Genomic DNA, 12410 nt, shown 5'->3' with positions numbered 1-12410 from the left:
GTTCTTAGTAAGACACTTTCTTCTTGATGTCTGGTATAAGCGAGATAAGTTGTTAAGATAAACATTTAAAGTAAGGAATTTTTAGGTGTTTAGTGCCCCCAGTCGAAGCAATTAACTATATGTTGGAATAATTGATAATGATATTTTTAAGCATATATTTAAAATATTTCTTGTATTTTAAATTGCTCTAGGATGTATTCTGACATATGTGATTATGCTCATTACTGTCTTTCAACTATTGTTTTTAGGATTATTTTTTAATTGTAAATTGATTGTGATGTATATCGTAAAATGATAAAGTTACGTCTTAATTCATTCGTAACTGTCCCTTTAAAATCTGAATACCATCTACAAGCGCTCTACTACGAGACTTGCGATGTGATTTGCTGTCTTTGACACGTGACCCACGTGACTCCATATCTTCGTTACGGCAATACACATTGGTTAACATCCGGGCGGTGGACGTGAACTTTGTAGGTCACAACGCGGGGAGCATTCGGAGTGAAAGTGAGTAATACCTGCCCTAATCAAGGATCACGCCGAGAAACTACTACTCTCTCTGCCCCCTTTTCTGAATTAACAGCGGATTATAGTGGTCGGCATGTATTTTGACGGCTTGTTATTTGCCCACAGATTCCTCCGATGTGAAGTAACCCCCACCACTTTGCCCATGACGTGAGACAGATACTGGTTTCACGTAATTATACTAATGAATTTCCTTTGGTGTGCTAGCGCTATTGGGTCCACACTGTCGGGTGTTTTGGTTATCTTTAAGTACCGGCTGGGTACTGTTACGCTGAAATTTTCTCGCACATGGTTTTAGACAAAAGTCGTGTTTTTTGATAATAGTAGTGGTGATTTATTAAACAATAACACGCTACGTTGTCCAAGTATTTCTGGACCTGATGGGGGTCGATAACAATAGCATAATGAGCCTAATATATCTCCCCATATAATTGATCATTACGAATGTAGTATCAATTTTTTATTAGAATCTGTTTGCTTACCCATGCATGGAATTTATAGTTGCATACCCATGAGGTATAGTAAAGTGGAGTACATGTTGGCATAGTGGTATGAGAAAAAAAAATTCACACATAATACTGGCGATAACATGTCTGTTTGTATATGTTTCTTTTTCTCCCCCTCTTTCCACAGAGTGCAAAACCTGGAAATGCCAGGGTGAACCGGTATTAAGAACCGTGAGTTGTGTTAAGCTTTAGGAAACACTGAGGTTAGGGTACGCCTTAGAGTGCGCACACCGCCCAGTGTTCGAATTTTGTTTGGTCCGGATGAAAGCTCGGCCAAATTGGCCTCAATGAGCAGAAACATGTCGACCATTTGACCTTATGAATAGGATAATTTGACTCAAATTTATAGTCAATACTGTCCTTTCATTATCTTTTTAGACAGGCGCTCACATTGATCTTTATTAAAGTTTGGTTTGGATCAATGTCCGCACCTTTTTAATTTCTATCACAATCACTATTTTCACTGTTTTTATTCGTATCCAGCTCCACTGCAATTGCAGGTGTCATAGCACACCAGGTAGGTCTTTTACCTGCCTGGTGAAAAATACCCAATGATGAAGCATGTCACCCAATAGTCGGGTGAGTGAGGGTAATACAAAAAATTTGTGTTTATTTTTTTCACGTTCCACTCCACTTTAGGCACTGTTTTGTATTTATAGTCACTCCTTTGTTGTTGGTTATATCTAGACTGGGGTAGAGGAGTGTCCTTTGAACCCTTTCTCTCTTGTTGTTGATTCATAAATAATATGTTTGTCATGTTAATCTTCTAGCTTTATTTTGTGTCATTTATTTTGTAACCGCTTTAGGTCATTTTGTGTCATTTGGATGAAGACTAGCTTGCGGTTGGGAGATACTTCATGTCGCTGAAGGTAAGGTTTGTTTTATATGTTTTGAGTGTGTTTTATATTAATTTTGATAGTAGTTTGGTACTATTTAGTATAGTTTGAACTAAGTTAGTTGTATTAGGCATTTTTATATATATGTGGAATTAGTTGTATTTGGTAGTAGTGCATAAAGTAGAGGTATGTTGCAGTTTTGATATAGGCCATGAATTGTGTATAATTGGAAAAAAGGTTTGGGACAGATGTTAAAAGTTTCATCCATCATCCAATATTGGCTTTGCTGTAGTTTTATGAGGTTAATCGCTGTGCCAAAAATTATCAGTCGTTTGTCATTGTTTTCGTTGTCGTAAATGAAAAATGGTCTTTTGCTTAAAGTTATAATTTGGTCCGGATTTAAAATTATTTCGCTATATGTTCTAGGAGGTGGAGTGCTAGTGGTAGTTGTTCTTTTGGCACGTGATTTTGTTCTTTTTAGGGAAACTATATTTGGCATTTGGGTGGTGGCTGTTTTAGGTATTTGGGGAATCTGTTCTTTTAAAATGACGCTTGTTGGTTTTTGGGAACCTGTACTAGCTTCTTTTATGTTTTCTAATGCTGTTCTAACTTTGATTTCAGTTACGTTTGGTGGGTGGTTGTGTTCCCTAGTATAAAGTACTGTTGCTTCCCTAGTTGTTGCCCTCCCATAACATTTATTGGAGTAATATTTACAACATTTCCAATTAACTTTCCTCCCAAATTGTTTTTCTTGGGTATAAATGTAACCCATGTAGCAGAGTAATAGTTTTCCTTTCTGTCTGGTTACAAATTCTGCTCGTTCTGTCATTATGATGTTTGTTATTCTATAAGAAATATATTTTATAGTTATTTAAAATATTGCTGTATGTATTTTAAGTTACATTTAAAAACATTTCTATAGTATATACTTACATTGTTGAAAAATCTGTATTTGATTTTGATGTCCTTTACTGTTCAGTTGTGGCCTGTATTTTCTGTGTTTTCTTTATCATTGTTCTGATATATTTTTTAGGTTGCAGTTACAGTTTTTGCTATAAGTTTTAGCTTAGAGTTATTAAATGTTTTTATAAAATTCTTTGGGGATACTTACTTTGTTAGTTGTATATTGGTTTTCTGAGTTTTGTTCTCTGTTCTTTTTCAGTAGAGTATTTTGTAGTGGTAGGAGAAAATAAAAAGTAGACATGCATAAGTAATTAAATCATGTTTGTTATTTTTTACATTTTAGCAGTTAGTTTTATTTAGTTTAGTTTAGTTACTTACTTTTAATCCACTGAATTTTAGGTTGAATCTTGATGTTCTTGTAGGTGTAGTTGAAGTCATCCACAGTGTTTTCTCATGTCGTTTTTTTTTCTTGTGGTTTGTGTTTAGTGTTTAATTGTTTATATAGTGGTTTAGAGTTAGTAATTAGTTTGCTATTGGTCAATTTTTATTTGCAGTGTTTTTATAGGTTAGTTTGTATTTTTGAAAATATGTTTGGGTAATTAGTTTTCATATAAGGCAAACGCTAACTAATATGTTGGTTAGTTAATTTTATATTATTTATTTAAATTAAATTAAATTAATTAAATTAAATTAAATTACTATCATTTTTAATGTGTTGTAATTGTGAAATGTAATTGTATTCATTGTATGTTATGAGAGATGTGTATTTGTGTGTTAATTCGATTTTTAAATGTTTAAAAGTATTGTTATACATTTCTAATCATTTTTGATATTTTTAAATTAACGATGTTATTGTTGTCGATAATTTTACTCTCGATATTTTTTACTTAGAGTGAATATTTTTGAGTAGTCGATATTTTAACATTTCGATATGTATGTTGTCTATTTTAGTGAGGTCGATGTTTATGAAGGTCGATATTGTGTATCCGACATTTTTGTATGTTTTTAGATATGTATAGGATGTCGATATTATTGTAGTCGATATTTTTGTGTCGATATATTTGTAGGACGATATTGTGTCCTTCGATATTATGTCAGTGATTCATATCATCATTATACAACCTCTTTTTAGTAATAACTACTATGTATAACAAATAAATTATTTTTGTATTTTTCTATATATTAGTGTCACTACTTATTATTTTATTAACTTTATGCATTGTTTTGTTACTGTTGAGCTGCTCATTTGACTGAAGTTGCCCTAGTCCATTTACAGAATGTTTCTATTAGTATAAGGAGTGCCCACTCTATGCAACCCCGACTTCACTGACGGGATTAAGTGTATTCCTGCACCTGCGGAGTGAAATGCAGGAAGATGGAATGGTCAGCCCCCTCATAGCGAATTGTCTGCAGCTCTCTGGAGTGCCGTAGTGCAGCATTTCGGTTTCAATCATTAATTAAATGCACAATGATGGTGCAAGGTTTAGCACTCAGCACGAGTTTTAGCGCCAGCCACCGATGTGCATGTTCCACTATAAATATATCTGAAAAAGTATCACGACCAGTAATTTCATGAGTAGCTGCTCGAGAAAAAGGTTCCATAGAACCAGTGTCTGTAGATTCAGCAAACCCCACAATGCAAATACTATTTCGCCGTGAGCAAGCCTCTAAATTCTCTGTTTTTGTTTGCAGGGCCCTCAAAGTATTTGTTTTAATCAAAAAGGGGGCACTGTTCCAGTCGAGGGGTGTAAATTGTTGCCCACTCGATAAAAAGGGGGAGCAGGAAAGGAACAGAGAGGAAAGATAACGGAGAGGAGTGATGGAGATGTATGTAATCCTAGGAATTTATGCCCCACTTGTGAGAGGGAAGAACAAGTCTTGTCTCTTGATGCCCTCACACACTCCGAAGGATGTGCATGCTTCATCATTGGGCCTTTTGCTCCTCGTCAGGCCAGCTCTGCAATGCCCCACGGGTCCCCTGAAGGGTGGCTTTGGCGGAAATCTTTTTAGACAAAATACCGTTAGTTGCATGCGGGTGTGTGGAGTGGGTCCTCTTGGAGGGTGATGTGGTGCGTGCAACATGAGTTAAAACTGTCTAAGGGTTACCAGAAATATAATTTTTAATGAAGGGGTACCCTTGCCAGAGCAAAAACCCGTAGGTTAAGGGTTACCTCAAATGGCCTAATGAGCCCCATGTAACTACAATGTGAAAGAGGTCGACATGTTTCTCGCCTGTATGTGGTCACAAAGATCCGTGCCGCTTCTTGAGGACCAAAAAAGCAGGGTGAAATGTTGTGCACATGAAAAGTGTCGGGGTTAATACCCTCAGAAGGTGTCAGGGTGGGCCAGGGAACTGTGTACACTCTAGTCTAGCTGCAAAAACTAATTAGTTATGGCCGCTCCTGGACGTCACCTACAGATATCAGGAGAGTTGCTCCATAGGCTAGGAGAGTAGGACGCCCGCTCCTTACCAAGAGTTTTGCTCGGGCTCTGGCTCATTCGCATCTACCCCATCTGTACTCCTGCCTGCAATGCTGGAGAGATGAGAAAGCAGAACGTGAGGGAAGCAGCGGTGGGGACTGTAAAGAAAAGATGACTGAAGGAGATGGGCGTGGTACAAGGGTAGGCCGGCATCACAAGCAAATGTTTGGATTCAATGACATATTTTAATTTGGTTCTGACTGTTAGGGATTGTTTTCAAGGTTCAGGTCATAGGGTGGTGGGATGTTGGGTTGGGAGTCTTTAGGGGAGGAGCATGGAATAGAGTTAAGATCTTAGCAAGTTGTCTGGGCTATCAGAATGTACGGCTCATCCAAAGGAGTTGAGGGCTCAGCTTGCTTCTGATAAAGCAGCCTTTTGCAAAAGCTGTACCCTTCACACTTGAGAAGCCAATGGAGTGCTTCATTTCAGAACATGATAGTGTTTTAGGTTCTCTCACATCTAATGTATTATTCAGTATTTAAGAATATTAATGAAGATCCCAAAATAGAGAAATTAGGTTACCATTCAGTTCACCAAACCGTGAGAAATTTCTGATTCATTATGTAATCCCATATGCACTGCTTATTACATTGGTCATGACTTCAACTAGGTTAGTATACGAGTGTCGTAGATAAGCATATGTGCCTTGATGAAAAACAATTTGGCTCTCATTGTATGATCCATGGAGCTCTTTTGCCTACTAGGGGGTCGATTCCGATTCGGCAAAAACTGCTCCGAACAGCCGTTCAGAGCGTTTTTCCCGTACGAATCGTACCCTGCCACATCACCCGCATGTACGATGAAGTACGATTCGTACCGGGAGCAGAACTCCGTACGAAGACCGTACGATTCAAATCTCCGCACGATTCTCCCTTGGAACCCGCTGTAGGCGACATCCGTACGGTTCGCGGCTGGTTTTTCAGACCCAGCAAGTACGATTTGTGTCGGGTACGCACCGTACGACCCTTTTCCTACGACAGCCGAAAGCAGCCATAAAAGCAGAGTTCGCCTTGAAACAGGTACAGACCCCCCCCCCGGGTACGGTGCGTATCCCCCATGATCGCTGGGGTACGGTGCGTACCCCTGCGATCATGGGGGATTATGCACCGTACCCCGCGATCATGGGGCGTACGGACCGTACCCCATGTTCACAGGGTGTACAGTGTATACACCCCATGAACGCAGGGGTACGCACCATACCCCACGATCATGGGGCGTACAGACCATACGGTGTGTATGTGAATGTGTGCTTTTCCGTACGAATCGCCCTTACCTGACGTGGTCCGTACGAATCGCGTCCTCACAACACGTTCCGGATCGTACTCGTCGGGTCGTACGGCATGTGTACGAGTCGTACGGTTCACGGTTTCAGCCTTGCTATATGTACAGATCGCGACGATTCGGACGGATTCACGAAATACGGATCGTACTACGCGACTTGGACGGACGGGTACGATTCGTACGGAGATGGCTCCGAATGCGAATCGTACAGACGTCTTTTCTCCCGAATCGGAATCGACCCCTAGGTGTACTTGTACAAGGAAAAAAACTTTTTTAGGCTCTATAGGAACAGGGTAAATAATTGATTAATCCATTAATATAGCTAGAGTGCTTAGTGCATGCTCATATTATTCTTAGAGATGAAGTCTCAGCCATTTAGGGAAATATATAATTTTCCTCATTTCATCCATGCAAACTACCAGAATACTTATTGAATTAGGTTTGTCTCAGTCAGGTCTTCTGAAATGAGAAGAGATTCTAATGCTGCAGGCGCTGTCTAAACCCTCTACAATCCTCATCCTGAGGACTGTTAGAGACCTCCTTTGCCGGCATCCTTCTTTATAGACAACCCGGTCCTAGAGCTACCTTTACCCCCGACCTCTTGGAATTAATGGAGCCCTATATTGACAAAACCAACCTCACCATTCTAGGTGATTTCAATTTTCACCTAGAAAACCATAATTCAGCTGACTCCACTCTTCTGCTCGACTCTCTAGCATCCTATGGCTTCTTGCAGCAAGTAATGGGCTCCACTCATTCCGCAGGGCATACCCTGGATGGAGTTTTTACTAACGACTCCAGGCTACTCACAGGCCCTCCCCTTTCTTGGACTGACCACATGGCAGCCCCTCTTGAGCTCATCCTCTGTCCTTCGGCCCCTCCCGATAAGTCCACTAGTCATCAGGTGTGCAAAAGGAACTACAAGGGCCTCAATAATGAAGCCCTAGGCCCTCTTATCGCCAACCTTAACCTTTCATCTACATCAGATATAGATATGGCTTCCCTTGAGCTCTCCAACTCCATTGCAAAGGCCATTGATACTCTGGCTCCGGCTAAATCTTACTGCTCTGCCAGAAAGCGCCCCTCGGCCCCCTGGTATACCGACGCCCTCAGACTGCTCAGACAGGACTGTAGGAAGCAAGAAAGGCTTTGGAGGTCCCATCTCGATCCACACAAAATAACTAAAGATAAGGGCATGCTCAAAAGATATAAGGACACAGTTCTAGCGGAAAAAATGTCATACTTCACTAACCTTACGACCACCCTCAGATCACCCAGAGAGCTATTTAAAATCATGGATAATCTATCCATGGCTCTCCTCCCTGACCCTATTGTGCCATCCCAAGAGTTGTGTAACCAGATTTCCACTTTTTTCCACACAAAAATCAAGGATATATACACAGCTCTAGAAGACTGCAATCTTAACACCAAAATTGCCCACCTTCCGACAACTGCAAGACTCGATGCCTCTACCTCGTGGCAGTATGACAAATTTTCCCCTTCTAACTTTGGAGCTCCTCCATCAACTCCTTGATAAACTTAAGTCTGGTTCCCCCTTGATCCCTGTCCCTTAAAAATCCTGAAGGAGTGCAAAGAGGTTCTGTTGCCCCCACCCCTTGACATCATGAACCAAGCTATCTCCAAGGGCGCTTTCCCAGCATCTTGGAAAATGGCTATAGTCATCCTTGAGCCCCACCCTTTTCAACATTTATGTGGCCCCGCTTGCCAGGCTTGTAAGATCATTTGGTTTGGAAGTATTATCATATGCCGACGACACCCAGATTATGGTCTCCCTCAATCAATCTGTGGAGACCGAGGCATCTAACTTCAGGAATTGTATGGAAGCTGTAGCACGATGGATGACCAAATATTTCCTAAAACTAAATGGGGAAAAGACAGAGGTTTTGGTCTTCGGAGGCAAACACGAGATCTGGTCGGCTGGCTGGTGGCCATCGGCCCTTGGAGTATGCCCCACGCCCACCCTTGCAGCTCGTAATCTAGGAGTTATACTTGACACCACACTTTCCCTCGATAGACAAGTGAATAGAACCGTTTCCACCTGCTGTGGGTTCCAAGGATCCTCCGTAAACTTTCCAACTATATTTCCTTGGATTCCAGAAAACAACTTGTGGTGGCCCTTATCTCTTCACGCCTAGATTATTGCAATGCACTTTATCTGGGCATAAACAAGAGTCTGGTTCAACGCCTGCAAGTTGTGCAGAACGCTGCAGCCAGGTTTGTTGTCAACGCCCTTAGACGGTCCTCTGGCTCGGCCATAAGAAAACATCTCCACTGGCTTCCGATGATGTCCAGGATAGATTTTAAGGTTTTATGTCTAACCCACGGTGCCCTTCATGAATCCGGCGCAGAGGACATCAGGTCTCTGGTATCCTTTTATACCCCTGGCAGGGTCTTGCGCTCTGCCAACAAGAACCTTCTGTCCACTTCCCAGACGAAGAAGACCAGATGGGGAGGGAAGGCCTTCTCTGCTCTTGCCCCGAAGCTCTGGAACATTCTCCCTGATAAGCTCAAGGGCCTTGCACCACCTGATCAATTTCGCAAAGCCTTAAAGACCTGGCTCTTTACCAAAGCTTACCAGTAGTTTTCCCCTTCTAATCTGTGCACTGCTCTCAGCTCTTCCATCCTATGCGCCTTGATGCCTCTGGGCAAAGTTCTGCGCTATACAAAACTAATTTCATTCATTCATTCATACTCTAGCCACTCAAGTCAGATTGTTCATCTCTATGGAAGAGAATAATGTGTAGGGGGAATGACGTACTGACTACCACATATCACTTCTCATTCATGGCATTTTAGTGTTGGGGAAAACATTAAAAAACAACTAATTGCAAAGCCAGTCAGTGTGGCATTGGCTGACACCCGTTTGCCTATATTGTTTGTGAATGGCTTTGTAAGACAGGCATCACACAAGTGACTTTTAAGCAGTGAAATATTTGAATGACACAAGAGCAAACCTAAGAATGAAGAAGGCTGAATGAAAGGCATAGCAACTGAGTATGTATAGTATATATATTTTTATTGAACACTAAATGGCTTGGCCAATGCCATACCTAATGCCATACCTAAAAGAACACTAGACACCCTTTCAACAAATGGTATTTGAGTTCCTAATAAGCACATTAATGATGTGAAAGTACATTTGTATTTTACAAAGATATGTACAATTTTTTAAGGAACTATGAAATTATGAATTGGCACCACTCAAATCGACATCAGAATAGGACTAAAAGTCGAAAAATGTTGTGATACATCTAGGCATACCTGATCTAACAGATGACGGCACCATGCGGTTAATGAGTTGGGGTCAACAGCATGTCCGCACGACATTTTCACAAGCAGGACACCATCATCACAATCACCTAGCAGAAACAATGGAGATTAATAAAACCAGAATATATATGTGTGATGAGATACTCTATAAGGTTCTGTTGTCATCTGTGTTGATTAGTAGACTGTGCCACAGAGTTGTAGATGGGTAGAGGGGTTGTTTTGGATGAATTAGGGAAGAAAGACCATGGACCCTTCTGAAGACAATCTCACTAAACAAAAGAGATAGGCCAACAGTAAGATATACTTTTTGTATAATGTAATAGTACCTTAAATGCAGAATGAGTTCCATTGAGGGTTTTCATCTATCATCCTCCTTGATACTTACGGTTTTATCAAAATAACAGTTATTGACACTCTAATCAGAACAATAGTTAGATGCAGTGACAAATTATGTGCTAGATTAGCAAAACATCTCCCAGTAATTCCTCCTACATGAACTGTAGACAACTGTCACTTACAAGTGACAATTATAGAAGCCCAATATTCTCCATTGACATGGAGATATATACACAAATTCATGCATCACCTACCTAGTCCACAGAACCGCAGAACATATCCACTTAGACAGTCAATACACACCCATCAAACAAGTATCATACAATAAGGTGAATATTAATGAAGCAGTATTTCGCAGACAGTATGTTATACCCAGCTCCATTATCATTCTAGTATGCAAGGTGAATAATTACTGACTGCAGAGACCCAATACTGTACTCCACTCTCCAACATCCAGAACAAATAACAGATCCAATCAACACTTGAGTTTTCACCTATGGTAACTTCTCTTTGTACTAGTCTTTTAAGGTATGTAATATAACATATTTGGTACTAATGGTGCTCACTACGTGGGTCAGCAACCTCTATTTCTGAATATTGAGCTTTTATGGCCGTCCTACCACAGTACTGAAGCACAAATCTCAGTGTCCAGCGTATTGACCAACTAAATAAATATTGGCAAATATAGATATATTGTTCTGACCTCCACATCTATGTATCTTGAAGATAAATAAATATATATCATCAAGGTACAATTCATTGCCTGATGCTCAGAAGAGGAAACAATAATGATGGTCAGCCGACATGCCTTCCACGGAGGACGGCACTCATCTACACCATTCCAGACCAGCTGCAGGCTAGATGCAACAAGGGTGCACTGCCCTCAATTGTGAGCCCATCTCTCATGTCAGTTTCATTGAGCATATAAGTGTATAAGTGTGCATCAGTTTGTCAAGTTTGCATAAATGAGAAATGCAGCATGAAAGTACTCTTTAGAGGAGAGGAGACAGCGGAGCAGTACACACATGATTGTGAAACAGGTAACATGCAAAATTGCTAGTGGAGCCCAAAATCTGCAGTCCCAATTGGAGAATCGTAATCCTCTCGCCAAAATCTGTATCCTTTGGTATGGTATACATTGACTTTACAGTCCGAAATAAAGTGATATTGAAGACTGAAAAAAATGCAAGATGAGGCAAAACCATTAGTAATATTACAATAAACCTCCAAGGAACACAAGAGTGCTTCAGAGTTAAGGAGTTAGGAGTGTTCAACATCGTGTGGGTTGTATTTTGTTGATGGATTTAATTATCCGATCAGACAAAAAAGATAAACAAGACTACCTTTCAGGTCAGCTCACTGTTTGGAAAGTAATCAGATGAATAAGAAATGTTACAATTCTGCCTTACCTACATCGTTTTCACATTCAACAGTGACATCTTCGAACAAAAGCAAGGGACCCCTTTAGGAGTCAACATTGATCCACTGTACACCTGTATATTGGTGGCTAAGGTTGACAATTATTGCCTTTGAGATGAAGGCTTTCAACACCTAAACAAACATAACTTTTATGGGGAAGCTATATTGATATTCTAGTAATATGGTAGGACCTGTCATGTTCTCAGAAGATTAATGGGCCAACTGACCAGTAGATGGGACATTGCAAGTAACTCAACTATATTGAAACAAGTGGACTACATGTATTTTACCATCTATATCAAGAACAAAATCAGCAGAAAGATTCACCAAAAAGAGACTGCATCAGACTCTATACTACATTCCAACAGTTACTACCCAAGAAAAATTATACACAAAATCTAAAGGGGTAAACTCCTTAGCGTCAAAAGAAACCACAGTAATCAGATATCATATCAAAAACAAGTCATGAAGTATATCAACAGGCGTGGCTTCAGTGCCGGATGAGAAGGCCGCCTGAGGGGAAAGCTCTGTGCCGCTAGGATGTTTGAGGACCTGCAAGTGCGCTATTTCGCACTCTTTTTTCTTGAAAACATTTGCTCCTGCCATCAGAGGATGTGCAAACCACGGTGAGCTCCTTCTCATCTCAAGCTCACTGTGCTTTCATTATTTACAGCCGCGAGCGGTTTTTCTACAAAAACATCCATCATCTGAGGCGCTTATCAGCTCCCTCACAGCTCCGAGCATGAATTGCCCGCATTTTCTCTCCGCTTCAGCATATTGCCATTTACTGATTGCCCTCAAGCCTGCAAGCATTGCATCTAATGGAAAATAT

At 40.6% G+C, this 12410-nt stretch overlaps 1 protein-coding gene across 1 annotated transcript in view; it reads right to left on the bottom strand.

The window, feature by feature from the left end:
- Window positions 1–12410, bottom strand: part of LOC147683275 (E3 ubiquitin-protein ligase DDB_G0292642-like) — a 286530-nt gene that overhangs the window by 193572 nt on the left and 80548 nt on the right. The window contains exon 2 of the mRNA XM_086943732.1: window positions 9815–9912. Coding sequence (XP_086799858.1) covers window positions 9815–9912 — 98 coding nt within the window. The remainder of the gene's footprint in view (window positions 1–9814; window positions 9913–12410) is intronic.

This window comes from Lissotriton vulgaris, chromosome 11, assembly GCF_964263255.1.
Source record: "Lissotriton vulgaris chromosome 11, aLisVul1.2, whole genome shotgun sequence".
Lineage (NCBI taxonomy): Eukaryota > Metazoa > Chordata > Amphibia > Caudata > Salamandridae > Lissotriton > Lissotriton vulgaris.
Note: the sequence above shows the minus strand (reverse complement) of the source record. Positions and strands in the feature narration are given on the sequence as shown.